At 38.2% G+C, this 27,478-nt stretch overlaps 1 protein-coding gene across 3 annotated transcripts in view; it reads right to left on the bottom strand.

Moving 5' to 3' along the window:
• The window catches only part of IQCM (IQ motif containing M), a 482,806-nt gene that overhangs the window by 373,112 nt on the left and 82,216 nt on the right, over positions 1-27,478 (bottom strand). For 2 of the 3 annotated variants that reach the window (XM_040472666.1, XM_040472682.1), the window contains exons 4-5: positions 25,270-25,352; positions 22,736-23,003 (exon numbers count right to left, since the gene is read on the bottom strand). In XM_040472666.1, coding sequence (XP_040328600.1) covers positions 22,736-23,003; positions 25,270-25,352 — 351 coding nt within the window. The remainder of the gene's footprint in view (positions 1-22,735; positions 23,004-25,269; positions 25,353-27,478) is intronic. The other variant, XM_040472674.1, reaches the window with a different exon arrangement.

Below are 27,478 nucleotides of genomic sequence, written 5' to 3'. Positions count from 1 at the left end.
GTTACAATAGACACATATTGTTGGTAAGATAATCATCTAGAGTTCCTAAGGGCTAGAAGAGGCAATCTGCCATGGGTCCTAAACACACTGAAAATCATACTGGGTGACAAGAATGCCAGGTTCTGGCTGTTCTTTGCTCTTTACTCAGACTGTTTCTCAGGGTTGTGTTTGCAGCCAGCCAACCTTGAGGAGTGAGGTAATGCCTCTCCCAAGACAGACAGCATGCTTCCTCTAAAAGCCATAGATTCCCTCAAGCTCACATCTCTCAGCTGTAACCCAAACCCACCATGGGAATGGCAGCCCTCCATGTGGCTCCCATGGGACTTGAGAGGTAGGGGAAGGGACGTGGACATGAAGTTCAGCTTGCATGCTCTAATTTGAGTAATGAAGTCCTTATCTCTCTCTGACAGGTCCTGATTCTGTCTTCTGCCTATACCCATGAAACCGTATCAGGCTAACTTTTTAGCTTGTAATTAGGGAGAAATCCCAGACCTTTCAGAGACCTTATGAAAATGCTTGAAAATCCATGATTGCTGTATGAACACAAATTAGAATATTTCATATACATTTCATTTCCTTTTCTTAATGAAATCTAAGGTAAGTTTATTGTCTACTCTTATGAATAAAGAGTTCTATATTTTAATCTACAACCAGGAAGAGAATATGTGTAGCGTTTGTGATCTTCCTTATTCCTTATCTCACAAATTGTCCTCTGTTAGGTAATTTACTACACTACCATCAACATCCCATCCCGCCAACCACTCAACATTATTGATGACAAATGCCAGCACCTCACCTCTTTCTTCTTTCCTTGGTCAGAATTTTCCTGCCCTCAAAAGCTAAGATCTTTTAGCCTGACTACCAAGGTCCTGATCCGAGCTAATCCCAGATCTGCCACGCTAATTACAAAGCAAGTTATTATAATGGTATCCAGCACCAAGACCCAAAATATATCCTTTTTGTGGAAACTTTACAAATGATATTTCTGTGCCTTAATTCCACTTGAAATTGTTACAGAAAAAAATAGGTATAGCTGAAAAGACTGTAAAATTGCTTAGGATTGTAGACAGGAACTTGGAGATTTAAGTGCCACCTCTACTATATTTTGTCAGAATGTAAATATAATTGCAGGTGCTCAGAAAAAAAAAAAAGGCAAGTATACCAATAAAAATCTTACATGCTGAACGCCAGGAAAGCAATAACACTTCTATTATAAGCCATTTTATGTGATAATTGCCTTTTGAGAAATAGGGATAGGGATATTATCACTAACAAAAAGGCTTTAAGGAAATGCAAATTCCTGATTAGGATCATTTTCAAGTGAGGTAAACAGCCATTTGTAAACGATTATTTCTTTCTCTGTTTTCTCACCAGCTCTTAGCTTTCCTCACATTTTATACCATCACTTGTTTTAGGTAAAATATTTCAAACACCTTGACATACTTTCTCACCTTGCATTAGGAGTCCTATTTTTCCTGTGCCTAAAACTAAGTCTATGTGAACGGACAGAGGATGTTCGCCAAACCACGATATGCTGTTTGTCCTCAAATGGATTTGGCAGTCTTCTTGTTGTTTATCTACACAGACTTGCCAATGGCATTAAACCACCAGACAGAACAGGAATCTGACTCATCTGCGGCGAATCACAAGGCTCGAGGCTGTAAAGCTGACCAGTTTTGTGACTGGTTGCAGACACAGAAACCAAGGTGAAACAGAGGATGGAACATGGCCCCACTCCTAATTAAGACACTTCTGCTAAAACCCTATTTCCCAGTACACTTGATGCCAACAACATTTGTCACAGTTGCTCCCTGGCAGTTTATTAAGTAGTTAACGTTTTATTAAGTCTTGAAAACCACATGATACACGAAATTCTAAAACTTAGACGATACACTTGGGCACCAACATAGCTTGGCACCAACATAGCTCAAACACATTTACGTAAAACTAGAACATTAGTTTTCAAATAAACGCCAGGTAAATGGATCATACTAAGCTTTAGATGCCCTACCCAGTGTAATGTTTGAATGTGATCTGTTGACTGAGGAGGAAAGGGAACACAGACAACCCACTCAGATTTCCAGGAAAATTTTCTTTTTGCAAAAACGCTTTGTAACTGCTTTGTAGTAAGACAGCCATCAGCTCTTTTGTATCAGCATGTACGTTCTTTTCTTATGTTAGTCTTTCAATGAGCCTTTAATAATGTACCTGGTATTTTATAGTTTATATTTTCGCATAGAAATCTTATTTGGTCATCACAGCAATCTAGTCAGCAGGTATTTTTATCATTGTCATCTAACAAAATAGGAAACTGAGCATGCAATCAATGTGTTAAATGATTTCACCAAGATCATGTAGGAAGAGAACGAGACCTTGAGTTTTTTGTTTTCTTTCTGAAACTCAGATTCTTCCCCAAGCAGATGCAGATTAGACTCCCATTATCATCCACGGACAGACCATCATTCTGGACTACGTTCAGAGTATGGAAGCGCCATGGCGAAGTCTTCTTGTCCCACACTCTCAGACCACCGAAGCTGCTCCTTTAAGCAGTGCAAATATTTCCTCATAGACAGGATGTTCATATCAGAGCTACAAACACAGTAACAAATCTAGGAAGATGTGAAATTCACTCTAGGTGTTAAGAGAATAAAATTTGGAGGCCAACCACCAAAAGGGTACAGCCTCTAGTTACAGTGACAATCAAGATTCGAAAAACATTCCTTTGTCAAGGAGGAAGAGAGACCCAAATCTGTAGATCTGGACAATTAAAATGTCTGTAGGAAACAAATGATTAGAAAACGTGTACACTCATTTGATTTTACTGCTTATGCCATAAAACTTAAAACTTTTTTTCCAAATGTAATTATGCCTATAAGTAAATGAAATCAGCTGCAAAAGGCAGATTTGAGCAAACTGGGGTTTCAGCTATTGTGATTTTTTTTTTCTCTAAACAAGGCAAAGGCACTATGTACAAATTAAAATCAGCCTTCATTTAAAAGCCAGGCAAAGAAATGCCTTGGGCAGTATAAACTCCATGTCTGGTGGTTCTAGCATTGGGTCCTAGAATTATAAGCATTATAGTGTCATTGCTAAGTTCTAACTACTCACATAACAATTTTACCTAAGAAACTGTCTAGGAACATCAAAAACACCTTCATAGCCATTTTGGGCAGTTCATTATTGTTGACCCAGCCAAGTAATCACGCCGTCAACTCTTTTACAGAGACAGTCAATCCTTCCCCATATTCTGGCTGCTCCTCCCACTCAAGGAATCCATCTGTGCTTTCATTGATGAATGTGGTATTGTTAGAGAGGATTTTCTAGGTGGATGTAGAAACAGTCACCATTTTCACAATAAAAAGAGGAAAAAAAAAAAAGCAACTGCCAAAGCTCATCCCAAAGCTAATATTCTCACCTTTAAAATATCTGTGTAACATGAGCTGTCTTTTCATTTTTACTAGCAAAAATAGATTCATTTCCTGGAATTTCTTGGGTCCTCTAATACACAGCACAATATATCCATCCCTCAGATGTCATTTCTTTTTCTGGTGAAATTTCTAAAATGCATCAGGTATCTGTGGCTTTGGTCAGACAGGAAGGTGAACCCCGCAGCAGTACTGGAATATTTTGCTCCTGATCCATACAATCAGTGCTGAATTACCTAGTGGTTTCCACTGGCATTCTTTGTCTTCATCCACAGGATGCCTCTGTAAGGACCTATTGAAAATGATGCTGCCCCTTGGGAACATCTTTGGAATAACCAGGAAAGCCTACAATTGCTACAGGACATAAATGACAATGGCATGATTTTCATTATTATCTAAGATGAATTTGGGCACTTTAAATGTCACCCATCTTCTGAAAGATCATAACTCTGCATGAAAACACAATAGCTTTCCAAAGCAACAAGGAACAGATCAGTTTAATGAAGCAAATTGAGATACAGAGAAGAAAAGTGACTCACTCAAGGTATCCAAGAAATTAGGAGATTTAGCACCACTTCCATGTTCCCAGAGCACTTGGGAGACCCTCATTCCTCCAAGCACCCTTAATTGCTCCTAATGCCACTGAGAAAGAGGATGCATGAGTGGAAAGAATGCAAGCTTTAGAGTCAGAAAGACCTCAGTCCTGGTTCTGCCATTTGCTATCCATGACAACAGCATGGGCACTGTCTCTCTCTGTGCCTGTTTTCTTAACTATACAATGCAACTAATGACATGCCTATCTTGCAAGACATTGGATAATGCATGGCTTAATACAGTGTCTAATAAGTAGTAGATGCTCAATATATGTCGTTTCTTAGCTCCTCTGTTCTGTCCCCCATTATTTGGCTTCCAAAAGAAGAATAGTGGAAACATTTTCAATTTCTTAACACCAAAAATTAGCTTCTAGAGATAGAGGTTTCCAAACTTTCATCAAGAAATAAAAAAGCAAAGGTCATTTATTTACCACGCTACCACCTCATATCTCAGTCTGTTTATAAATGCCACTTAAAGACCACACTTAGTGGTTTAGTGTAGCTGGAAACCAAGAATTTAAGTAGAAAGTGCCATCAATTTAATCACACTGAAGTACTTAAAAGCACCTATTAAATATGCAATGATAACACATTATATGTCTTCATGAATGTCTCTACAGTGACTGCATGGAACACTTCTTAGATCCATCCTAAGTATAGTCAGAGTACTCATTGGACTTCTGGAATAGTTTTTTAAAAAATAAAGTGTCTCTAAAATAATGTTTTGATTCATTAAGTGCAATGGGATCAAAACCAGATGGACTTGGCAGCAGACTTGTTCCCCTGGTTCTCAGGCTGTTTCAGAGCAGTGCCAGCTCAGAGAGGAGATGATCAATGTCACACATTCCACACTTCAGGCACTAATAGATCCTTGGCTCCAGGTCTCCCAGTGTTCAGACGGAATGCCAGAACACACGTGCTGTGACAGAATCATTTTGGAAGCATCCATGCAGACCACAGAAATGAATAACTGCTTTGGGCACTGAATAGCTCGGGCACCAGCTGTTTCACACTGGACAGTAATTAGGATCGATCTCTTTATTCTGTACAGTAACTGTCACACTTCACAAACACACACACATACACATTAGGTCTTCCTAAGGTGTAACACAGGGATCAGCACCTTGTAACAGAAGTATCAACTCAATGGTAGGTGGAATTGTTTGGAAAAACCACCAGGCTTGCCTAGAGCTGGTTGGTGAGTTACACATGCACTCATACTTACACCTTTCATCCCATTATCCAACAAATGTGTATGGACTACTCCTCAGGTTCTAAATGAGCCCATCTTTCTGCTTTTTAGGCACTGAGAATATAAAAGCAAACAAGAGAAATAAAATCCCTGCCCTTCCCACTAGTGGGCTTACTTTTTAAAGTGAATTACAGATCAGTTCATAGGCAAACCACTCCGATGGGAGATGTTCTTGGAGTTATCAATTGGAGGAATACCTAACACTCCTCTAAAATGATAATAAGAACACTGTCCACTCATCTTGGAAGACTTTTGATGACTTAGAGAGCCTAATTAATCAGGATCTCTGCAGTAGAAAGCTATTAAGAACGATTTTTTTATTTTAAAGTTGGTTGGTCTCGGGGAGCCTGGGTGGCTTAGTCGGTTAAGCATCCAGCTCTTGGTTTTGGCTCAGGTCATTATCCCACAGTTCATGAGTTGGAGCCCCATGTCAGGCTCTGTGCTGACAGTGCAGACCTGCTTGGGATTCTCTCTTGCCCCCCCTCTCTCTCTGCCCCTCCTGCTCTCTCTCTCTCTCTCAAAATAAATAAACTTTTAAAATAATAAATAAATAAATAAATAAATAAAATTGGTTGGTCTGAAAAGTAACTTACCCTGGTATATTCTGATACAAATTAACTAAATCAGGGTTGTAAGTGGCCTCACCAGAAGAAATCGAAAGAAGTTTATAAAGATATTCACTGGCCAACGTTTGCGCATATAGTAACTAGCAAAATAACCAATATTAATAGATTATAGGATTATCTTCTATTGCACTTCTGCTAAAACCGAAGATAAAATTACAATAGCAAACAAAATATGTTCCTTTAACTGCAAGAATATTTTTGCTTAATACAACAAGTCCTGCTTTTCTCTATCTGGTCCCCTCCTCCCATAGAAAGATGATTTCTTTGGGGTTGTCTGCCCCATGCAGTCCCCTTCTCCCAAACCACTTTCTTGTCTATTGTCTCCACTAAGAGGTTGGGCCTAAGTGGCCATAATGGTACCTTACCACCATCGCTTCTGCCCTGACTGTGGCTTTGGGATCACCTAACCGAACCTAGGTCTATCATATTGCTCTCCCAGAAATAGAAGCTTTAAGAAAATGAGTTAGATGTGTAGTGTAAACCCAAAACTTCATGTGGACTTAGGCCATGAGGCAACCATGTTGGTCTGTGTGTCTGATGAAAAGGAGAAGAGACTTAACTGTGAAGTAAAACAGAGGAAACAGTCCCACTGGGAGAAGCAGGAGGAGAGACCAACTGGTTCTCAACAGCCTGAGAGGGTACCTCAGTTTCTGCTAGGCTCTCAGTTCTTATGAGGCTCAGCTCTATATTATGTTCCCATTCCTTGCATTTAGCGAGGTCTGAAACTTGGAATACATTCCCTTTACTTGAGCTAGCCTGAGGTGGGGTCTTTGTCCTGTGCACCCCACAAACATATAAGGACAGGTGCAATTGCCAATTAAAATTTGACTCAGAATGACCTTTTATCACCCTCCCTCCATGCTGATAGTCAACTTTTTCTCTGAATTCATTCATAAACATTTATTGAGTATCAGTCAGGCTGAGGTATGGGTTATAAAACACTGAAAGAAACTACTGTCGACCCTCAAGGAACCACTGTGTCCCTGTTCACACCCTGGTGTGAACCAATCAGCCGGCACTTGAGCTCCATTTGAAGCATCTGACTCTCTAATCACCGATTTCTACTTATTTAGGTTATTCTTCATTGCCAACAATTTTTGACCCCTACCAGGACCTATTATTCACTGATACTACCACCTTCCCACACTCCCTTGCCACCTTTATACCTTAGCCAGTTGCAATTCCAAGTCCGTCCCCATGCTCATTCTCTCACAGACCCTCAGCTCTTTTGACCCTCCTGCATTTTGTCGTCTTCATTTGTGAAAACACAAAACCCTACTTGAATCTACATCTCCACCTCTTGTGTGGTATTTGCACCCTGCATGATTGATGTGAGGAGGAAACAAAAACATGATTGGCATCATTTCACATTCATGAACGAGAACCCAAGTGGGCCTAATGTATCCAGTAGTCACAACACAATTCCTTAGTCCATTCATTCTCCCCTCTCTGTTTCACATTTTTCTACTCTCTCTTCAAACCTTCAACACTTCCCCGACCATAGTTTCAGCTGATATCCTTGCTTTCAATTTCACTGAGAAAACAAAAGCAATCAAAAGACACCACTGGGGGCACCTGGGTGGCTCAGTCAGTTGGGCGCTTCAACTCAAGTCATGATCTCACAGTTGGTAGGTTTGAGCCCCACCTCAGGCTCTGTGCTGACAGCTCAGATCCTAGAGCCTGCTTTGGATTCTGTGTCTCCCTCTCTCTGACCATCCCCTGCTCTGTCTCTGTCTCTCTTGGAAATAAACATTAAAAAAAAAAAAAAAGAAAGACACCACCAAAGCTATCCTCCTGACCACATCTGTACCCATTCACTCTCTGCCTTTCCTTATTGCCAGTGAAAATACCCACGTTCCAATCTAAGGCCAACCCCTCTATGTGTCCAACAGTTCTCCTCTACTCTCACCTTCTCAAGGACACTGCCCCAATAATTCCCTGCTCCTTGCTTTATCATAATTTTTTCCTCTTCTCTTGAATGTTCTGGTCAGAAATGTAATTTCTTTCATCTTAAAACAAACAAGTAAACAAAAATACTACTCTCTTGATCTCACCTTCCCCAATAGGCACCCAGTTTCTGTGTTCTCCTTTATAATAGAATTCCTTGAAATAACTCTTATACTTGTCTCATTTCTCTCTTCCCATTCTCTTTTGAATTGGACACGCTACTGAAACAGTGGGTGTTAAAGTCAACATTGACCTCCACATTGTTAATCCAATGTCAATTTTCGGTCCTCACCTTACTTGATCTATAAACAGAATTTGACAGTTAATCAATCACTTCCTTCTTGAAACACCCTCTTCACTCAGTTTTCAGCATATCCCAGTGTCCTTTTTGAGGTTTGTTTGCTTGTTTGTTTTTTTCCTTCCTCATTTTCTGTTGCTTTTTCAGTCATCTTTGCTAGGTTCTCATAGACTTCTTAACTCACTCCTATGATATATCATATAGCCTTAGGGCATTAAATACTGTCTATAAGCTGAGGTATCCCAAAGTGATATCTGAGCCTATTCCCCTGCCATGAACTCCAAATCCAGATACCAACTTTCTATTCAATATCTTCACCTAGATGTGTAACTGATACCTCAGATTTTATATGACTAAATTTAAATGACTGAATTTCTGGTTGTAAGACTCAAATCTGTTCTTCCCATAGACTTCTCCATCTTGCTAAATGGTGACTCTACCCTCACTAACTTGGGACAAAAGCATTTATGTTTCAGGTTTGTTTTGAAGTAGAACCTTCAATAGGAATTGATGATGAACTGCTCATCTCTGACTTTTTTCTCTCCAAAAACATCCAGTAATCAACTCATCAGCAAATCTTGTTGAAGGTTCCCAAAGCCTAAATACTTGCTATCACCGTAATCCAAATCACCATCTTACTATTTCTGTTTTATGACAGTAGCTTCTGATTTTCCTGCTTAACTTTGGGCCTCCACTGGTAGTGAATCCAGGTATTTTAGGGACTGAAAATTAAAAAACTTGTGGGGACATACTAAAGAAAGTGTCTGTAAAAGCATAAATACAAAACGAGGTGTGAACGTGAATATTTAGAATTAGAGAAGGTTATCACCATAAATAACAAATTCTTAAAGCTGACAAGTAATCACAACATCATAAAATCCAGATAAATAACAGTATTTTTGTTAATTACCTACCAGAGATACCTCTATAATACCTTTTGCCTCCTTTTTTGGCTCTGTATTCCTTGATTACTGCTTCATATAACAAAAATTTCTTATTTTCCATAAAAAGAATAGAGAGATAATTCAGTCTTTCTTCTATCATGATTGATCCAACTTTTAAAAAATATTCATAGTTGGGATACATAAATATATAATTTTACCTCCATTATCCTGTGGGCCCTAGGGAAACATTGAAGGATTTTTGAAAAAAAGAGAGTGTAGGATTTGCATTTTACGAAAATCACTCTGGCATAAGTTTTTTTAAAGATTGAATCAGATTTTGACCAGAGGCAGGGAGACAAGTTAGGGGAGCGTGTTAATAATGTTAATAATGTAGGCTCGAAATGACCAAAGACTGTCTCTGACTGAAAATGGGATTATCGTCTTAACAGCATTCTTTAGTTTACGTGGAGGTCAGTGGGGAAAAAAAAAAACTCACATTAAAATTTGTAAAAAGAGAAGACAATTAAGTTAGCCTCTGCTTATTTCTTTTACACATATATCAATCTCAGAAAGGTATTCTCTCTGAAAGACAACCAAGATCTTAATAAGATGTTCAACCTCAAATGTTGAAAGTTAACTCTACTTGATGTACTAATTATCCAGCAATCAGATCTGTGCCTGAAATAGGTTAAAGTAATAAACATGTTAGTGGTTGGGGTTGACTAACTTCCACACAGTAGGACAAAAATAATTATGGGTCTCTTGGCTAAATATAAGTCACTAAGAGGAAGGAAATGTTCCATGGCTTACATTTTTTTTTAAATCCCAAAGTACCCAACACAGCAAGGAGGAAATTACATGCCACTCAGTAAAAGATTTAATTACCTTAACACCCAGTTTATGGCTGTTTCTTTTCCAAACCCTCCAAAACGTATGTAAACCTCAGACAACAGGCAAATCCTGCAAGTGGTAACATGGTGGCCTCTGATGATAGGAATCTGTATTACTGGGGAACACACATATATTTATGTTTTCCCTTACTTCAGAGACACAAAGATGATGAGGGTATGGCTAGACAGAAAGGCTCATGGCTTTGGTTTGTGAGAGGCCAAGGTCTGCCTTCACCCTGTGCCCTTCCTCATTCTGACTAGAAGAGCCAAGCTGGGCTTGGTCCCTTCAGAGTGTCTCCAGCCTACAAGAATGGAGCAAGCAAATACACTCTCCTCTGCAATAGGAGGTTTCATTAGAGGGCAGGTGTTGCTCTGTGTGTGTGTAGGGGTGGGGGGGGGGGGGTGGTTAAGCCACAGGGCTACTTATCCAGTGCCATATTCTCCCATCAGCTTTCTCTGTAACAAAACGAACATTTTAATCTCCATTTGTCCAACTCCTGTGTCTTCTGCATTCAATTGGTTCTTAATTCAGAAGGGAAAAGACAGTTACTTATAACGCTGGACTCCCACCTTGAAAAATCTCCACCCCCCCCAAAAAAAAAACCCACCCTGCAATATGTATATTTTTTGAGAGAAAGAGAGAAAGGGAAAGTAATTTATGCTAAACTGAAAGCTTCAGGAGGGCAGGGGCCATGGTATGTAGTATCTGATTCAAGGAGGAGCTTAATACAATTGCTGAATAAACATATGAATGAGGAAATGAAAGTTGAAACAATTGACCTACTGATCACACTTTTGCACTCATTATAACAAAGAGGTTATTTTTCAATGATGTCTTGAAACCTACTTTTGGAAGGACATTATATTAGTTCTATATGACTGTTATAACATATGGTGGCTTAAAACAACAGAAATGTGTCCTCTCAGTGTGGGAAGCCAGAAGTCCAAGGTCAAGATGTCAGTAGGACTCCACTCCTTCAGTCTCTATAGGCAAATCCATTCCATCCCAGCTTCTGGTAGCTGCCAGCCGTCCTGGGCCTGTGGACATATCATTCCAATCCCGCTTCTATGGTTACTCTGTGTCTCCTTTTCTATGTGTCTATAATCCCCCTCTGGTTTTCTCCTATAAAAACACTTGTGTGGCATTTAAGGCCCACTGGAATAATCTAGGATCATCTCTTTAGCCCAATATCCTTAACCTAATCACATCTCGAAAGATCCTTTTTTCTGAATAAGGGAACATTTATAGGTTTCAGGATTTAGAATGTGGTATCTTTGAGTGGCTATGATTCTGCCTGTTACACACACCTTAAGTGGAGTTTTTCCTACATTGACTGGATAAGGACGGGGTTTCCATCAGACTACCAAGAAAAAAAAACCAACAGAAAACCAAATACCTTAAAAGGAATCAAAGAAACTGATGAGTGTGAAAGCTGAGATGTGAATCTAGGGAGTTGAACTCCCATATTCCAAGCAACTGAACTATCTGCCTTCTCCAAAGGGCAGAGTTCACTGATTCCCATAAACTAGGAAATCCAGGTAAAGTCTGTCTTCATCAAAGCTTGCATCAGAGGCTTAAACAATGTCATCAGGGCTTATTTATCTGCATCATTCAGCTTACTCTTCCACGCTGACTCTACTCTAGAATTCCTGTGCTATATTCTCTGGTACCTCCAGGCTCACATCATTCTTCCTCCTTTATGCCCAACCATTCCACCCAACACTGTGGTCAGGAGAATAAGCTCATCTCTTTGTGCCTGAATCACATGCCAAGCCTGGGGCTAGAGGGTGGGTGACAGCCCTTTCTGCACTGCACAGACTCAAAGTGGGAGGAAATGTTTCTCCAAAGTCAAACCTGAGAGCTGTTACCAGAGGTAAGGTTAAAGGATGCTGAGAAGTCAAAAGCAACAAAGGTCCACTGAAGATTTTCACTGCAAATAGGAAACTACTCCTAGGAAGCAAGGACTCTCATTTTAGTTCCTCGGGGAAGCTGGTATTACTTACTCCTACAGAGAACTTATGTACAAATGACTTAGGAAGAACACTAGCCCACTATAAAATATTTCACTAGCCTCAGCTCTCCTCTGCTTGTATTCCTTGTCAAATGCAAAACATAGAACAAATGTACTTAATCATAAAACCTCTGCAAGTCACTACTCTACCCAAAGATTTCTGTAATTCCCTAAATTATCCTCTGGGCTAATAAAATAGTAGAAGGCAAATGGTAAAAAAAAAAAAAAAATGCCTTTCAACTGTTTCTAAATCCTTTGTATTGTTTAATAATTTTTATATTTAAGATACTATTACTTTATTAAAAGTTAATGAAATTTATGACTAGTTAAATGTAATAAACCATGTTCCTATAGAGCAATGAGTCTCCTTAGAGTCTCCACGTTGCATCTTTCTATTTCAGAACTTACCAGGTCAGCATAAAAAAGAAAGAAAGAAAGAAAAGTATAAGGAAGAAAGAACTGTGTTCAAGACATGTGTCACTCAAATATATAATTTGCTAATCTTACTCCTTAAGTCCTTTCCTCAAGAGCATAAGCAAGCAAAAGAAAATTACTGACAAGAAATGGGAAGAAACATAGCAATCTAAACCAGAAAGAAACTAAGAGAAGCAGAGAAGCGGTTGCAAAGTTCTGTGTCATTATCCCAAATTTATTCCCTCATCTAGAAATTCCTTAAGTAGAGTCTGTTTTCATATGTGGAGGAAGATGCTTCAAGTTCCAAAGCTCCAAAAATCAAATTATTCTGTAATATAAAATTCAATATAATCTTCCACCTCATTTAAAAGAGCCTCCAAGATTCCATGTTTCTTATATATTGTTATGGAACTTGGCCTCAAATTCTTCTAAATAATTTTGTAGGAATGAGTAAAAAACAATTTTAATATATTTGTTGAAATCATATATACATTTAAAATCATTAAAACATAAAACAAGATTTTATATACATTGCTGATCAAAAAAATTGTTTGGTAAGTTTTCACAACTGAGAAGAAAATAAATCAACATAGCACAAAGTCATTTTTCCTGATAGGTTTCTCCAGTGCTTTCCAGCCACGTAGTTATTTTAAAGCATTATTAAAATTCATTCTGCCTTCATTTTATATTTAAAGGAAGATTTGTTTGGAGACCAAAGAATACATACACACATAAAAACACATACACACACGAACATATACACATTTACTCCTTTCCAAACTGGTTAAGGAACAATCCAATATTGACCTTAAATATATTTGCTTGACATGAATATCAGGATAGCTCATTGAGTTTAATTAATCTGTTTTCAAATTTAAATGACTCAAAGTTAAACCTAAGTATTTTTTTGTTCCTAAAGGAATACATAAATGAGTGAAAACTATATATTATATAGTAACTATAGTCTAATATTTTATATTACAAAACCAGATTTTCACATGTGACTTCTAATTATCAAGATTCATAAATTGTTGGCAGCTTGACAATACAAAATGGTTAAGCAGTACTGTAGAATATCTATATATTCAAAGAAGAAATCATTTTATATTTTTTCTGATTTTGTTCTATGAAGAAAAATATGGGCATTTATTACATGTAAACACAGAGAACATATTTACTAAAGATACTTGATATTATAATTGTTACAGTGTATTTTTATTTTTTTATTTTTTTTAATATTTATTTATTTTTGAGAGACAGAGCATGAACCGTGGAGGGGCAGAGGGGGAGACAAAGAATCTGAAGCAGGCTCCAGGCTCCGAGCTGTCAGCACAGAGCCTGATGCAGGGCTCAAACTCATGAACCGTGAGATCATGACCTGATACAAAGTCAGACACTTAACTGACTGAGCCACACAGGCGCCCCTATTACAGTGTATTTTTATTTTATTATTTAAAATTTTTTTTAATGTTTATTAATTTTTGAGAGAGAGAGAGAGAGAGAGAGCGCGCAAGTGGGGGAGCACAGAGAGAGGGAGACGCAGAATCCAAAGCAGGCTCCTGGCTCTGAGCTGTCAGCACAGAGCTCGACGCGGGACTCGAACTCACAAACCGGAAGATCATGACCCGAGCTGAAGTCGACTGAGGCACCCATGGGTCCCTATTTTATTTTTTTAAATTTTTTTAAATCTTTATTTATTTTTGAGAGAGAGAGAAAGAGACAGAGAGAGAGAGAGAGCATGAGAAGGGGAGGGACAGAGAGACTGGGAGACACAGAATCCGAAGCAGGCTCCAGGCTCTGAGCTGTCAACACACAGCTGGACGCAGAGCTCGAACTCAAAGACCTCAAGATCATGACCTGAGCCGAAGTCGGACACTTAACCGACTGAGCCGCCCAGGTGCCCCCAGTGTATTTTTAAAGTTGATATCCTTGAATCAAATTCAAGGAATGTTTGGCCTCTTCTCATACAGATGTTTAGCTTATGGAAGATAATGCAGCTGATCTGTCAGTGCAGCATGAGCAAGGTACATGTATCACACACACAGGACTCACTTTTCTTTCTAATCTCACAAACTTTAATCAAGTTCTGGAATTAATACTGCTGATATCTTAGATCATGCTTCCATTCACACTGAAGTGAATATTAGGAATATGTTTAAAAAATAGATGCAAGTTACAGACTTAATATACACTTTTTGAGATAAGAACTTTAAGAAGTGAACTCCAATTTTAATTCAAATATAAACTCTAAGATCAGCACTTCACAGCTGTCTGGTGGGACACATGCTAAAGCTCCCAGTAAAATGTCTCTGGCTTCAACAGAGCCTATAATAGGATTTTCAGGAGGACCACTGTCATCCTTGTGCTCTTGATAAAACTTTCACTCCTTTCCCATATCCCTCACCCCCAACATCCTTGGCCTTGTGATCACAAACCACTAAAGAAAACAATCCCCAAAAGAAGACTACCATTTGAACATTTTACCTGTCTTCTATAAAAGACCCTCTGAACTTGTCTTCTCATTCTTTGCTTTTGACCTTAATCTCCACAGACCCCCACTGTTTTATCCTTCCTTGAATTGCCTCCCCAAACTCTTCACTGTACCCTAAGAAACCCCAGATGTTTCATCAGCTGAACTGATATTCTAGCTATGTTCTATGTTTGCACTGTCTTCTTGTTCTAACCCTTATTTTCCTAAGGGCACAACTTCTTCAACAGTTCTCTCACGGGGTAACCATTATTCTCTTTCACCCTTCCCATAATCTAGGGCTAGAGATAAAGTCAGATTCTTCCTTAATCCTTATTGGCACTTCCCAACTATTTCTCTTTTCTCTTAAAAAAAAAGGGGGGGGGGGCGCCTGGGTGGCTCAGTCGGTTAAGCGTCCGACTTCGGCTCAGGTCATGATCTCGCAGTCCGTGAGTTCAAGCCCCGCGTCAGGCTCTGTGCTGATGGCTCAGAGCCTGGAGCTTGTTTCAGATTCTGTGTCTCCCTCTCTCTCTGCCCCTCCCCTGTTCATGCTCTGTCTCTCTCTGTCTCAAAAATAAATAAACGTAAAAAAAAAAAAAATTAAGAATTTAAAAAAAAAAAGGGGGGGTATTTTTCACAGAAAATTACCTTTCCTACTCCATGCACCTCCACACTTTCTCAGATTATGATTAACTCACTCTTCTCCTCACTCCTCAAAACGCAAAACTTCCCATCCCTTCCTCAAGTGAAGACCTTACTTCTAACTTCACTGAAATAAACAAACAAACAAACAAACAGTACCAATCCCACCATCTAATCTACCAATGAGACTGTCTCTCTGCCCATGGCCCTGTCTTTCTTCTAGGACAATGGATGAGCTTTCCTTGCTCCTGTCTAAGGCATTCCTCCTCCTTTACTGAAATACGAGTAATATATTTCACACTCTCATGATTTCTTCCCCAGCTCTTCATTCTACTTCCTTTGCTGGGCACTTCTCTTCTTACCCTCTAAATGTCAGAAACCTCCAGGACTTAGTCCTTGGATATTTTTTCTCTACCTACATTTATTTATTTGCTGATATTATCTATGATTGTAAATTAAAATGATATCTATGCTGTTCAATGCAGTAGCCACTCACCAACTATAGCTACTGAGCACCTGAAATGTGGCTACACCAATTTCTAAAATATACACTGGATTTGGGGTATAAATGTAAAATAATGTAAAATACTAACAATTTTTATATTGACTATCGTGGCTATAATGAGTTAAATAAACCTGTTATTAAAATTAATTTTATCGGTTTCTGTTTTTTTAGTTTATTTAAGAATCTCTATATCCAATGTTTGGCTTAAACTTACAATACCAAATCAAGAGTTACATGGTTTTTCGACTGAACTATCCAGGTGCCCCTTACCTATTTCTTTTTTATCTTTTCAATGTGGCCACTAGAAAGTTCTCAATCACATTTGTGGTTCATATAATATTTCTATTAGACAATATTGATCTGTACTTTAGTGACTCCAATTTTGAGCCCACACTTATACACTACCTATCTGACATTTTCATTTGTATGTATAATAGACACATTAAACTTAATATCCAAACCTCAATTATACATTTATGCCCATTGAAAACTGTAGGTCACTCTCCTGTCTCAGAAAGTGGCAACTCCTATCTTCCAGTTCATTAAGTTTTAAAGCCTAAGAATTATCCTTTCTTGACTCTTCCTTTCCCTCACATTCCATACTGTCTCTTACCAAATACTGACAACTCACCATCAAAATATTTTTTAAGAGGGTATTTTAAGAAAGTGAGCTCAAGGAACAAGAAAGAACAATGAGGAAATAAAACAAGAAAGAAAGGTAATGTAAGAAACCTTTCTGAGTTGAGCATCACTACAAGAAACTGGTTGCTTAACTGTTTAGGACCTGCTGAGACGTTTATATAGTGTAACTGAGACCGTTCTCCCCAGGGAAAGAAAGGAGGAAACATTTACCCATTGGCTCTTATCCTCCCTTCCTTGTTGCTCATGTGCCAGTGTTGAGGCCATTTTTGTTGGTGTCCCAAGCCGGGAAGGAGTCAGGGAAGCCTGGAGAAGGAAGCAGCCTCTACTGCAGTAGCTGGATAAGAAGTAAATTTAAGAATACTTCAAGTGGTGTGTGAAAGGTGTTTGCCCCAACTATGGAAAGAACAGACTGTGCACATCTCTTCGCAACTCCCCTAATCAGTGATGTAACATTGGTAGCTTGAAATTGGCTACATTAAAGTATTTACACCATGGAAATTGGCAAAGACTATAAATCAGGCTTCCTCCCTCTGCCCCACCATAGCCAGTTAATAAACATTTGCTAGCACAGCACTGACTACAAGGTCCTATTTTTCAGATAGCTGCAGGCTACCCCTCTCCAGCTCCTTCCCAGAACCGTAGCCTCATAAGTTCTTTTTGTACTTCTTTGAAATTATGTCTGTGCTTCCCTCCCTTGGGCCATTGCAAATGGTTTTCTCATGACCTAGAACTCCAAGCAGGAATTACTTCTTATCCTAGTAATTCTTCCTTATCTTTCATAGCTTAGCTCAATTGTCATTTCCTCTGGAAAGCCTTTGCTGACCCCAGTCCAGGCACCATTCATTTGTCATATACTCTCAATTGCATGTAAGTGATTATTTAATTGATAACTGTTTCCCCAGCTAGTCTCCAAGTTCCATGAGGGAGCAAGTTTCCCTTTTGTATTCCCCATACCAAGTTTTGCATATTTACTGAATATCTCAATCAAAATTTTTCATTTGACAGTTATTAGAAGCACTTTACAGGGTTCCTGGGTGGTTCAGTCAGTTAAGTATACGACATTGGCTCAGGTCATGATGTCACAGTTCATGGGTTCAAGCCCTGCATCAGGCTCTGTGCTAACAGCTCAGAGCCTGGAGCCTGCTTCAGATTCTATGTGTGTGTCTCTCTCTGTCTCTGCCCCTCCCTGGCTCATGCTCTTTCTCTCTCTCTTTCTCTCTCTCAAAAATAAATAAACATTAAAAAAATTAAAAAAAAACACAAAAGTTCTGTGTAACAGAAAAAAAATTTTTTAATAAATAAATAAATAAACGATAAATACATAAAAGCACTTTTACTATTCTCTCATCAATGAAATTGCAATTGTTTTAAGAGTATTGAAAGAGTCCTCATAGTTGAAAATATGGGAGACATGTTGGGAAAAGAACAAAAGATATTTTTTGGATAAGCATCACTTCTAGCTATAATCCACTGAGCCAAATCTCAGTCACATAGCTCCACCTAACTGTAAGCGACATGAGAAATGTATGTTAGCCAAGTGCCCAGGAAAAAAGGATACAGTAATAAGTTTGATAAATATCTAGCCAGTCTCTGCCACAGTCAGCCCTTTTGAACATCAAATATCCATCCATTCTTATTCCCTGACAAATACACTCTTCCTCTCCCCAAAGGAGATAACGTAAAGTTCAACCAAAGTACTACATTCAGCTCAGAGTCCAGAATCTCTGGCTATTTGAAGTCTTCTTCATCAGGTCCAGGTGTGGCTCCTTCTGGCCAGTAATAATATATACAAGATATATAAAATTATTTCCACCTTCCCCCAGAAGCACACAACATCCAGCATTGGGGCAGGTATAGGATAACTTCAGTAAAAACTCTATTTGTGAAAGAGAAAAAGAAAAGTCACATAGCAATCACCAGACTAAAGAAGTTACAGAATCCTGCTGGGGAGTCACTGAGAGGCCCACTAACCTGGAGGTGGAGAAGTTTTTTGAGTACACAATGATTCTGTCCTGGAAGTACACTCCCTTATTCTTTTTTTTTTTTTTTTTTTTTTTTTTTTTTTTTTTTTGGTTCATTTTGGTCTCTGGATCTACTCTGGGAAGATTTTTCTTTGCTTGTTAGCTACACTTTGCTATTGTCCTCCGTGGGGACTATACAGCTTTTGTGGGTCACTTCCAAATAAAGCCAGGTTATTTTACTTTTGAACATTTTATTAAATCAAAGTTCATGGTTTCTTTGGCAATAACATTCTCTAAAATATTTGTTAGATTTTTTAATTCATTTTTTTCTAATTAATTCTTCATGCCAAAAACCACATTCAAAGTTCTTTTTTTTTTAAGTGTAGCTTTAAAATCTCTTTTGTATCTTCATTTATTTATCCCTTGCTTTAGTCTTTCAAGTTAGTGTTAAGTGCCTGGAGGGGATCTGAGAATATGGGCTGGGTTAAGAAGGACACACCCTTAATCTGATTTTTGCTGCAATGATAAGTCTTAGACATTTGCTCAGAACTAAGGACTCTGATACCTAGTACCACTCTGTGCCCTTTCATTTCTGCTTGCAAACCAGCCAATACTTTTGATAGTTCATCTCTTTTATAGAATAACTTCCCATAGGCAGCCAAAACCACCAACATATTCAATAATGCTGTTTCCCAACTTCATCACCTAGAACAAAGCTCAGTAGGTACATGGTTTAGATTCCAACTTATTGCTGGTGGCAGTTTTACTATTACATAAGATGTATCTCCAACACTTTAATTTCCTGCATCCGTTCCCATGCTGCCACTTAGTACAAACTATGCCAGTGAATCCCACAGCTCTTCCCCTGTGTCTTATGTTCCACCTACTGCTGACCAAATCTAGAAACTCTACTTCTTAAATGTCTCTAAAATCTCTTCCCTCAGTTCTATTCTCAGTGCCACTATCTTAATTCAAGTCATCCTTTCTCATATGAATTAGTCCCCTCATCAATGGACTCTGTGCCTCCAAAATTCAACACACCTCATCTCTGCAACCAGGAATACTCTAAAAATGCAAATGTGATCACTGCCAACTTTTCACTAGAACATCTGAAAAGCAGGGAACCTGGGTGGCTCAGTCCGTTAAGTATCTGACTCCTGGTTTCGGCTTATGTCATGGTCTCATGGTTTCATGGGTTCTAAGCTGGCAGCATTGAGTCTGCTTGAGATTCTCTCTCTCTCTCCCTCTCTCTCCATCTCCCCCACTCACGCTGCTTCTGTATCTCTTAAAATAAATACAAAAACCTAAAAAAAAAAAAAAAAAAAAAATCTAAATGGTTCCCATTACTTTTAGGCTAAAATATTCAAAGTTCTCCAAAATCTAGTCTCATCTCTGATTACTCCTCAATCTTCATTTCAGTCATATAAAATCATTTCAGCTCCTGCAAAGACACTACAATCACTTTCTCAGATATCCATTATCATATAGAGGTTAGACCATCTGAGTCTAGTTAGAGTTCTATAGAACTTTTCGTCTTTCATTATTTTTTTAATATAATTTATTGTCAAATTGTTTTCCATAGAACACCCAGTGCTCATCCCAACAAGTGCCCCCCCTCAATGGCCATCACCCACTTTCCCCTCCCCCCACCCCCCATCAACCCTCAGTTTGTTCTCTGTATTTAAGAGTCTCTTATGGTTTGCCTTGAGTAGATGTTTAATCACCCTTCAAAATTTACCAAAGACTTTAAATCTCCTGGGAATCCATCCTTAATTACTAAATCTGAAGAAGGTATCGCCTTCCTATTGATTTCAAAGCAGTAAAGCTTATTTTTATTACAATATGGGTCACACTATATTGTAACTATCTATTTATTGTCCTTTGTCCAACCACATACAAATTACATATATCAAGTTTGAATTTCTTCAGGGTAAGTAGCATATCTTTTGTCTCTATACATTTCACATATAAGTAAATCTTGGCTAAACAAATGCATGAACCTCACAATTACATCATGGCAGTTAACCCCCAACATCAATCTTCAATCTTCACCTGTCTCTCTCTTATTTGCCAGATCTCCAATTCCAACTTCCTAATGGTTATCTTCATATTCATGTCTACTTATCAGGTCTAAAACTCAATTCATTATCTTTCCCATTCCTTTCTCCATCTGCCTAAATTCCACTTGTCTTTCTCCATTCCGATCTCAATTTAATAATGCCTACCTACCCAGCATTCCAGTCTAGAAACCTCAATGTCTTTCTTTAGGAATTCTTTGCTCAAATGAATTGGCGATGGCCAAGTTAAAAAGAGCAAACAGAGTTCTTTTCTACAACATTTCACAGAGCTCTCAATATATTAATGCTCAAGATGAATCTCCAAGTAGTAAATGCATTTTTTAAAACTTATCTAACTGGAGATCCCTTTTGTTGAGGTGAATGCCTCAGAACTAGTGTTCTGAAGACTCTACTTTGAGAAATGCTGCTGTAAATCCCCCCTCCACACTTACTTGATGCTGACTACTGCCCTCACTTAGGCCCCTGCCATCTCTTACATGGAACATCTCTTTCCCATGCAACCTCCTCACTTATCTCTCTGGCACCATTCTCTGCACAGCCTCTACTGACAGTTTTATTTTTCTATCAGAAGAATATGGTCATATCTTACCCTTTCCCCACTTTTCTCTTGAAATGACCAGTGGCTTTCCATTACACACAGGTTCAAATCCTAGGCCTGCTATTATATTTTCTTCTAAATCTAGCCTCACCCGTCTTCCTAACCTCATTTCTTATCACATATCTCCTTTCCCAAAACGTATCACATTCTTTCTTCCTTCAGAGCTTTAATATTTTTCTCCCATGGCTCAAAATGGCCTCTTCTGTTCCCACACTACATTTAACAAATTTCTTCTTAACACCCCTTTCTAATGAGCTCTCTTCTGAGAAAATTTCCTTCTGGCACTTGGTTGGTTACTCCACAATGTTCCCGTAATGCTTTGCACTTACCTCTAGTGTAGCAATTGTCACACTGGATAATAACAAATTACTCAGACACTCATCCCACCATTACTCTATGAGCCTTTTAACCTTTATTTCTCCAGCTCCTAACATAGGAAAGTATCCACATTGAATGAATAACATAAGCAATAACAAAAGAGGAAAAATGGAGATGAAGTTACAAAGGCTTAAACAGAAATGTGTTTTAAGAAGTCATTTTATCTAGATGCCTGGGTGGCTCAGTTGGTTTCATGATCTCACAGTTTATGAGTTTAGCCCCACATGGGGCTCTATGCTGACAGCACTGTCTGGAGCCTGCTTCAGATTCTGTCTCCCTCTCTCTCTGCCCCTCCCCCACTCATGCACGCATATGCTCTCTCTCTCAAAAATAAACATTAAAAAAATTTTTTTAATAAAAGTCATTTTTTCTAGCCATTAGTCTCAGGAAAACAATATCACTTTGCTTAAATAGACTTCCAAGTTCCATCTTACCAAGTTCCTGATAGAAAATAAACCTCTACTATATAATTTTTCTTTCTTTCTTTTTTTAATGTTTTTTAACGTTTTTATTTATTTTTGAGAGAGAGAGAGACAGAGCATGAACGGGGGAGGGGCAGAGAGAGAGGGAGACACAGAATCAGAAACAGGCTCCAGGCTCTGAGCCATCAGCCCAGAGCCTGACGCGGGGCTCGAACTCACGGACCGTGAGATCGTGACCTGGGCTGAAGTCGGAGGCTTAACCGACTGAGCCACCCAGGCGCCCCTACTATATAATTTTTCTTAAGGAAAATCCTACAATTCCTAAAAATCCTTTTGGGGTTTTGGGGGAACACACTCACAGCTTGCCTATACTATCTACCCTGCTCAACCACAGGATTCAAAGCCATAACCCTCTCACTGCTTTAGTAATGGTGAACTACAATGGTCTGAGAATTTGTATCAGAAGAAATATTATCCTGTCGGAAGAAGTGGCTAACCAATTTTGTCCATTAGCGTACTCTTCTCAATTTCTGGTGGTCCCCAGAGCTTAGTAACCCTTTAATCATGCCTCCCTACCTCCCATGGCTAAGACTTAAAGTATGGGCTTTTGTTTCAACAAGGAAATTCCATTAAAAGCACACCAGAAGCAAACAGTTTTGCCTGTTGGTTTGCTGAAATTCTCTGCTCCACCAAAAACTTACCTTTCGCAATTAGATCCAACGAGTCCTTGAATTTTTCCTTTACACTAAACATGCATGGCTCCTTAAAAGAAGTTTGTTGAGGGGTCTCCTCAAAACGTTCCCTTTTGAACAGGTGTTTGGGAAAACAAATCTTTTTGTGTGCCGTCCAAAGTTCTTGGACCCCATCAAGTGTTTCCTCTTTTTTAATCTCCAAAGGTATGAATTTTACAGATTTTGGTTTTTGATGTTTATTTCTAAAAACATTTATAGAAGTACTTTGAACTTTATTCTGTGAGTAAAACAAAAATAAATTTAATAAAACTCAATTTTACTATTAATAGTATAATACAAAAATTATATAATACATTTTATAATAAAATTATATCCACTCATTGCATTTTACAAAGTAGCTTTACTATGTAAGATATTTACTATAAAGCACATGACAGTAATCAGATAAAGCAGATGTCATCCTTTATAGTTCTTCAAAAGCCCTTAACAAGAATGAGGGTTAGTTTTCACTTCCAAAAAAAAAAAAAAAAAATGTAAATTCTAAAATAGTAATTTTCTCCTCACATGTGATATTTTCAAATGCAGTTTTAAGTTCGTTTTACAATAGAAGTTTTCAAATACTAGAAATATTAAGAGTTTAATATTTTTCAAGCATCTTTGAAGAATTTTCAAATGTTCATAAAATGCTAACACTCCCAAACTTCTTTGTTGAACCAGAACTTACAGTTCTTATTGGAAGTAAGTTCTCAAGAAAAGCATATTAATAATCAGATATATATTTCAGATCCTTTCAATCACTTAATTCCTTCTTACTTTTGACTACCTTGAGCAATAGAAATACAGTCCCAGGTCTCCAACAGGTAATTATCCAAACAATTATTAACTGTTCCAGTCATTCTCTTGGCCCATAGACAGAGCTATGGGCCTGCCCTCATCACTCCCCTCCAGAAAAAATCATTTATACAAATTCAAATTGTTGCCAACTCAAGATGCCAATAAAAAGATTTTAATAAGATAGTACTATGTTTTGCCAAGCAACCAAAGATAGAAGAGTATGCTCTTAGGATTGGATAAAATTCTTTAGAAAGGTCAAGTTTCTAAAATACATCTATCTAACTCTTTAGTTTTCAACCTATGTTTCTACTAGTGAAATCAATATAACTTGAGGGGCGCCTGGGTGGCGCAGTCGGTTAAGCGTCCGACTTCAGCCAGGTCACGATCTCGCGGTCCGTGAGTTCGAGCCCCGCGTCGGGCTCTGGGCTGATGGCTCAGAGCCTGGAGCCTGTTTCTGATTCTGTGTCTCCCTCTCTCTCTGCCCCTCCCCCGTTCATGCTCTGTCTCTCTCTGTCCCAAAAAAATAAATAAACGTTAAAAAAATTAAAAAAAAAAAGAAATCAATATAACTTGAAATCATTTTTAATTGGTTAGAGAAAAAAAATTAGTTAAGCAATGTTAACAATGTTGATTACAAAATTAAAACCACTTATGACCAGTTTCAGCCTAGTGGACCATTCAAAAGAAACCTAGGTAAAATTATATCCCCCTCACCTACAAGCATTTAAAAATATTTAAAGTCCTTATCTAAAATTCAGTTTTTAAAAAAAGTATTCAAGGGGCACCTGGGTGACTCAGTTAAGCATCCAACTTCTGCTCTCGTCATGACCTCACAGTTTATGGGTTCGAGCCCTGTGTTGGGCTCTGTGCTGACAGCTCAGAGCCTGAAGCCTGCTTCGGATTCTGTGTCTGCCTCTCCCCCTTCCTCCCCCTTCTTCTCTCTCAAAAATTAATAAACATTAAAAAAATATAAGTATTCAAAAAGCAGTAGTATGATGTGGCACACAGTAAGCCATCCTAAGATCCCCTTCCCTCACCTGTCTTCCCAAAGACCCATTTCTTGCAATAGCTGCTCCTCCCCTACAACTTCTCATCTCGTCTGCAGATGCTATCCTCTAAAATTTCAACCTGCGCTGATTCCTATCTTATTGCTGACCGATTCCCTCACACACCCCACCTCCCAAAACTATGCCATTCAGCAAATATTCATTGAACCAACCACAGAGCTTGTTGCTGGAGATGCAACATTCACAAAAGAGTCACGGCCCTCAACGGATGGTCAGACTGGTAAAGGGCTCTAATGCAAAGTGATATGAAAGGAGATTCAGGGGAGAATGTCATTCTGGGTGCATGGGAAAGACACATCTCACAGCATATTTTCTAGTTTAGCTTTATCTAATAGTGTTTAAAGAGGGATATTTATTTGAGATAGTTAATTCAAATATTTGTTATAATTCATTAAAAGAAAACATTAAAAATTGGATTAAATTTGCAAATTAAATATATATATAATCAAATAATCTGTATATTTATAAAATCTTATTTTTAAATGCAACCTAAAATCAATTTTTATATCTAGTGAAGATTTCATTTTCTCTTCTATTCAGAATCTATTAGGGTTCATGCAACCATTTGGAACAATCAGTGTAGTATACAAAAATAGTTATTAGTTTTCTGAAAAATAAGTTAGATAAATGGAAAGCATTAACCTCATTTACTTTCTCATAATGTTGGGCAATGAGAGTTTTTGCTTCTTGAAAAAAATCTTGCTTGGTGATCTCTAATATGCAACCTAAAACAGAAACACAAAATGTTTTGTTTTGTTTTTTTAATGTAGTTAATGTACTTTCTTGATCACAAATGGCAAAACTATGAGATTAAAATTTGGGCAGTGATGAATCTTGCAGGGTATTATAAAAGGTAAGTGTTACAAGTGGATGTTGTAAGTGAATGCAAAAGAAGTTCACGGAATGATCCTTCAACGTAATATTTTACTTTAAAAAAACATCAGCTTACAATGATGAGAGTGGTAAGGTAGATATCCTCATTTACTTAAGTCCAGGGAAACCAAACAAAACACACAAAATCGAAACCTCCTTCAGCTCTTCAAGTTCTTTAAATGTTACTATATAGAAGACATAATATGTTTTGGGCACAGAAATTACTAACGAATCTAAACGTATTTTGTATATCTGATGACTAATTCATATGTCTGTACATTTCTTCAAGAATATTTACCTTATATCTAGATGTTAAAATTATAACTACAAAATAAACTCAATAGGTTTACTGAGTAGGAATAGCAATGAAATAAAAAAATACACAACTACAAATGAGTAAATAACAATAACTCTTATTTATATTCTCCTAAGATTCTCATTCTTTTTATCCAGGGCTACATATAGAATTCTACAGCATGTACATAGACTACATTATTCTCAGTCTTGTCTAAAATTTCCTCCTTAAGAGGTCAGAGTGGGAGAGAACCAAAGCATAAGAGACTCTTAAAAACTGAGAACAAACTGAGGGTTGATGGGGGGTGGGAGGGAGGGGAGGGTGGGTGATGGGTATTGAGGAGGGCACCTTTTGGGATGAGCACTGGGTGTTGTATGGAAACCAATTTGACAATAAATTTCATATATTGAAAAAAAAATTAAAAAAATAAATTACCAAAAAAAATAAAAAATAAAAAAAATAAATAAAATTTCCTCCTTAGAGGAAAGGAGGATCAAGATTTTTCTCTCTTTTCAACCATTCAATTTTTTTTTTAATTTATTATTTTTTTCAATGTTTATTTATTTTATTTATTTTTTTTTTTTTGGGACAGAGAGAGACAGAGCATGAACGGGGGAGAGGCAGAGAGAGAGGGAGACACAGAATCGGAAACAGGCTCCAGGCTCTGAGCCATCAGCCCAGAGCCTGATGCGGGGCTCGAACTCACGGACCGTGAGATCGTGACCTGGCTGAAGTCGGACACTTAACCGACTGCGCCACCCAGGCGCCCCACAACCATTCAAATTTTAAGCAATTAGAAACTTCATCTTCACAAAAATCAAAACCTTAATAAGATACTGTCTTACTTCATGTGGGCTGCTATAACAAAATGCCATAGGCCAGGTAACTTACAAGCAATAGACATTTATTTCTCACAATTCTGGAGGCTGGGAGTACTAGATCAGGGTGTCAGCATGGTCAGGTGAGGGTATCCTCACATGATAGAAAGGACTAGGGAGCTCTCTGGGGCCTCTTCTATAAAAGCACTAATTCCATTAAACCCTTCGATGAGGGTCCCACCCTCATGACCTAATCCCCTTCTAATACCATCACCTTTGGGGGTTGGATTTCAACATTCCAATTTCCAGGGGTAGGGGTGGGGGGCAACATTCAGATCATAGCCACCACATACCAACCAGAACGGCTAAAATTGAAAACACTCATAACAGCCAATATTGGCGAGTCTGCAGAGCACTGGTAGGAACGTAAGATCATCAGTTTGGAAAAGATATGGCAATTTATTATAAAACTTAATATACATGTATCCTGTGACCTAGCAATCCCACCCCTAGGTGTTTATCAAAGAGAATGAAGCATATATTTACAAAAGAGTTGTACCAGAATGCTCATAGAAGCTTTATTCATAATAGTTCCAAATTGGAAACAGCCCAGATGTGTATCAACAAGAGAACAGCAAACAAACTGTAGTATATTCACACAATAAAATACCACTAAGCAACAAAAAAGATTCAAACTACTGACACACACAACAACATGAATGAACTTCAAAAACATTATGCACAGTAAGCATCCTTACACACACACACACACACACAATATAATACTTTATCGTTCCACTTCTATGAAGTTCTAGTGCAAACACAGCTAACATATGGGAGAAAAAAAAAAAGAACAGTGATTTTT

This window comes from Herpailurus yagouaroundi, unplaced genomic scaffold, assembly GCF_014898765.1.
Source record: "Herpailurus yagouaroundi ecotype Mexico unplaced genomic scaffold, PumYag 28, whole genome shotgun sequence".
In the NCBI taxonomy this organism is placed as follows: domain Eukaryota; kingdom Metazoa; phylum Chordata; class Mammalia; order Carnivora; family Felidae; genus Herpailurus; species Herpailurus yagouaroundi.
This window is presented reverse-complemented; position numbering and strand designations above follow the sequence as displayed.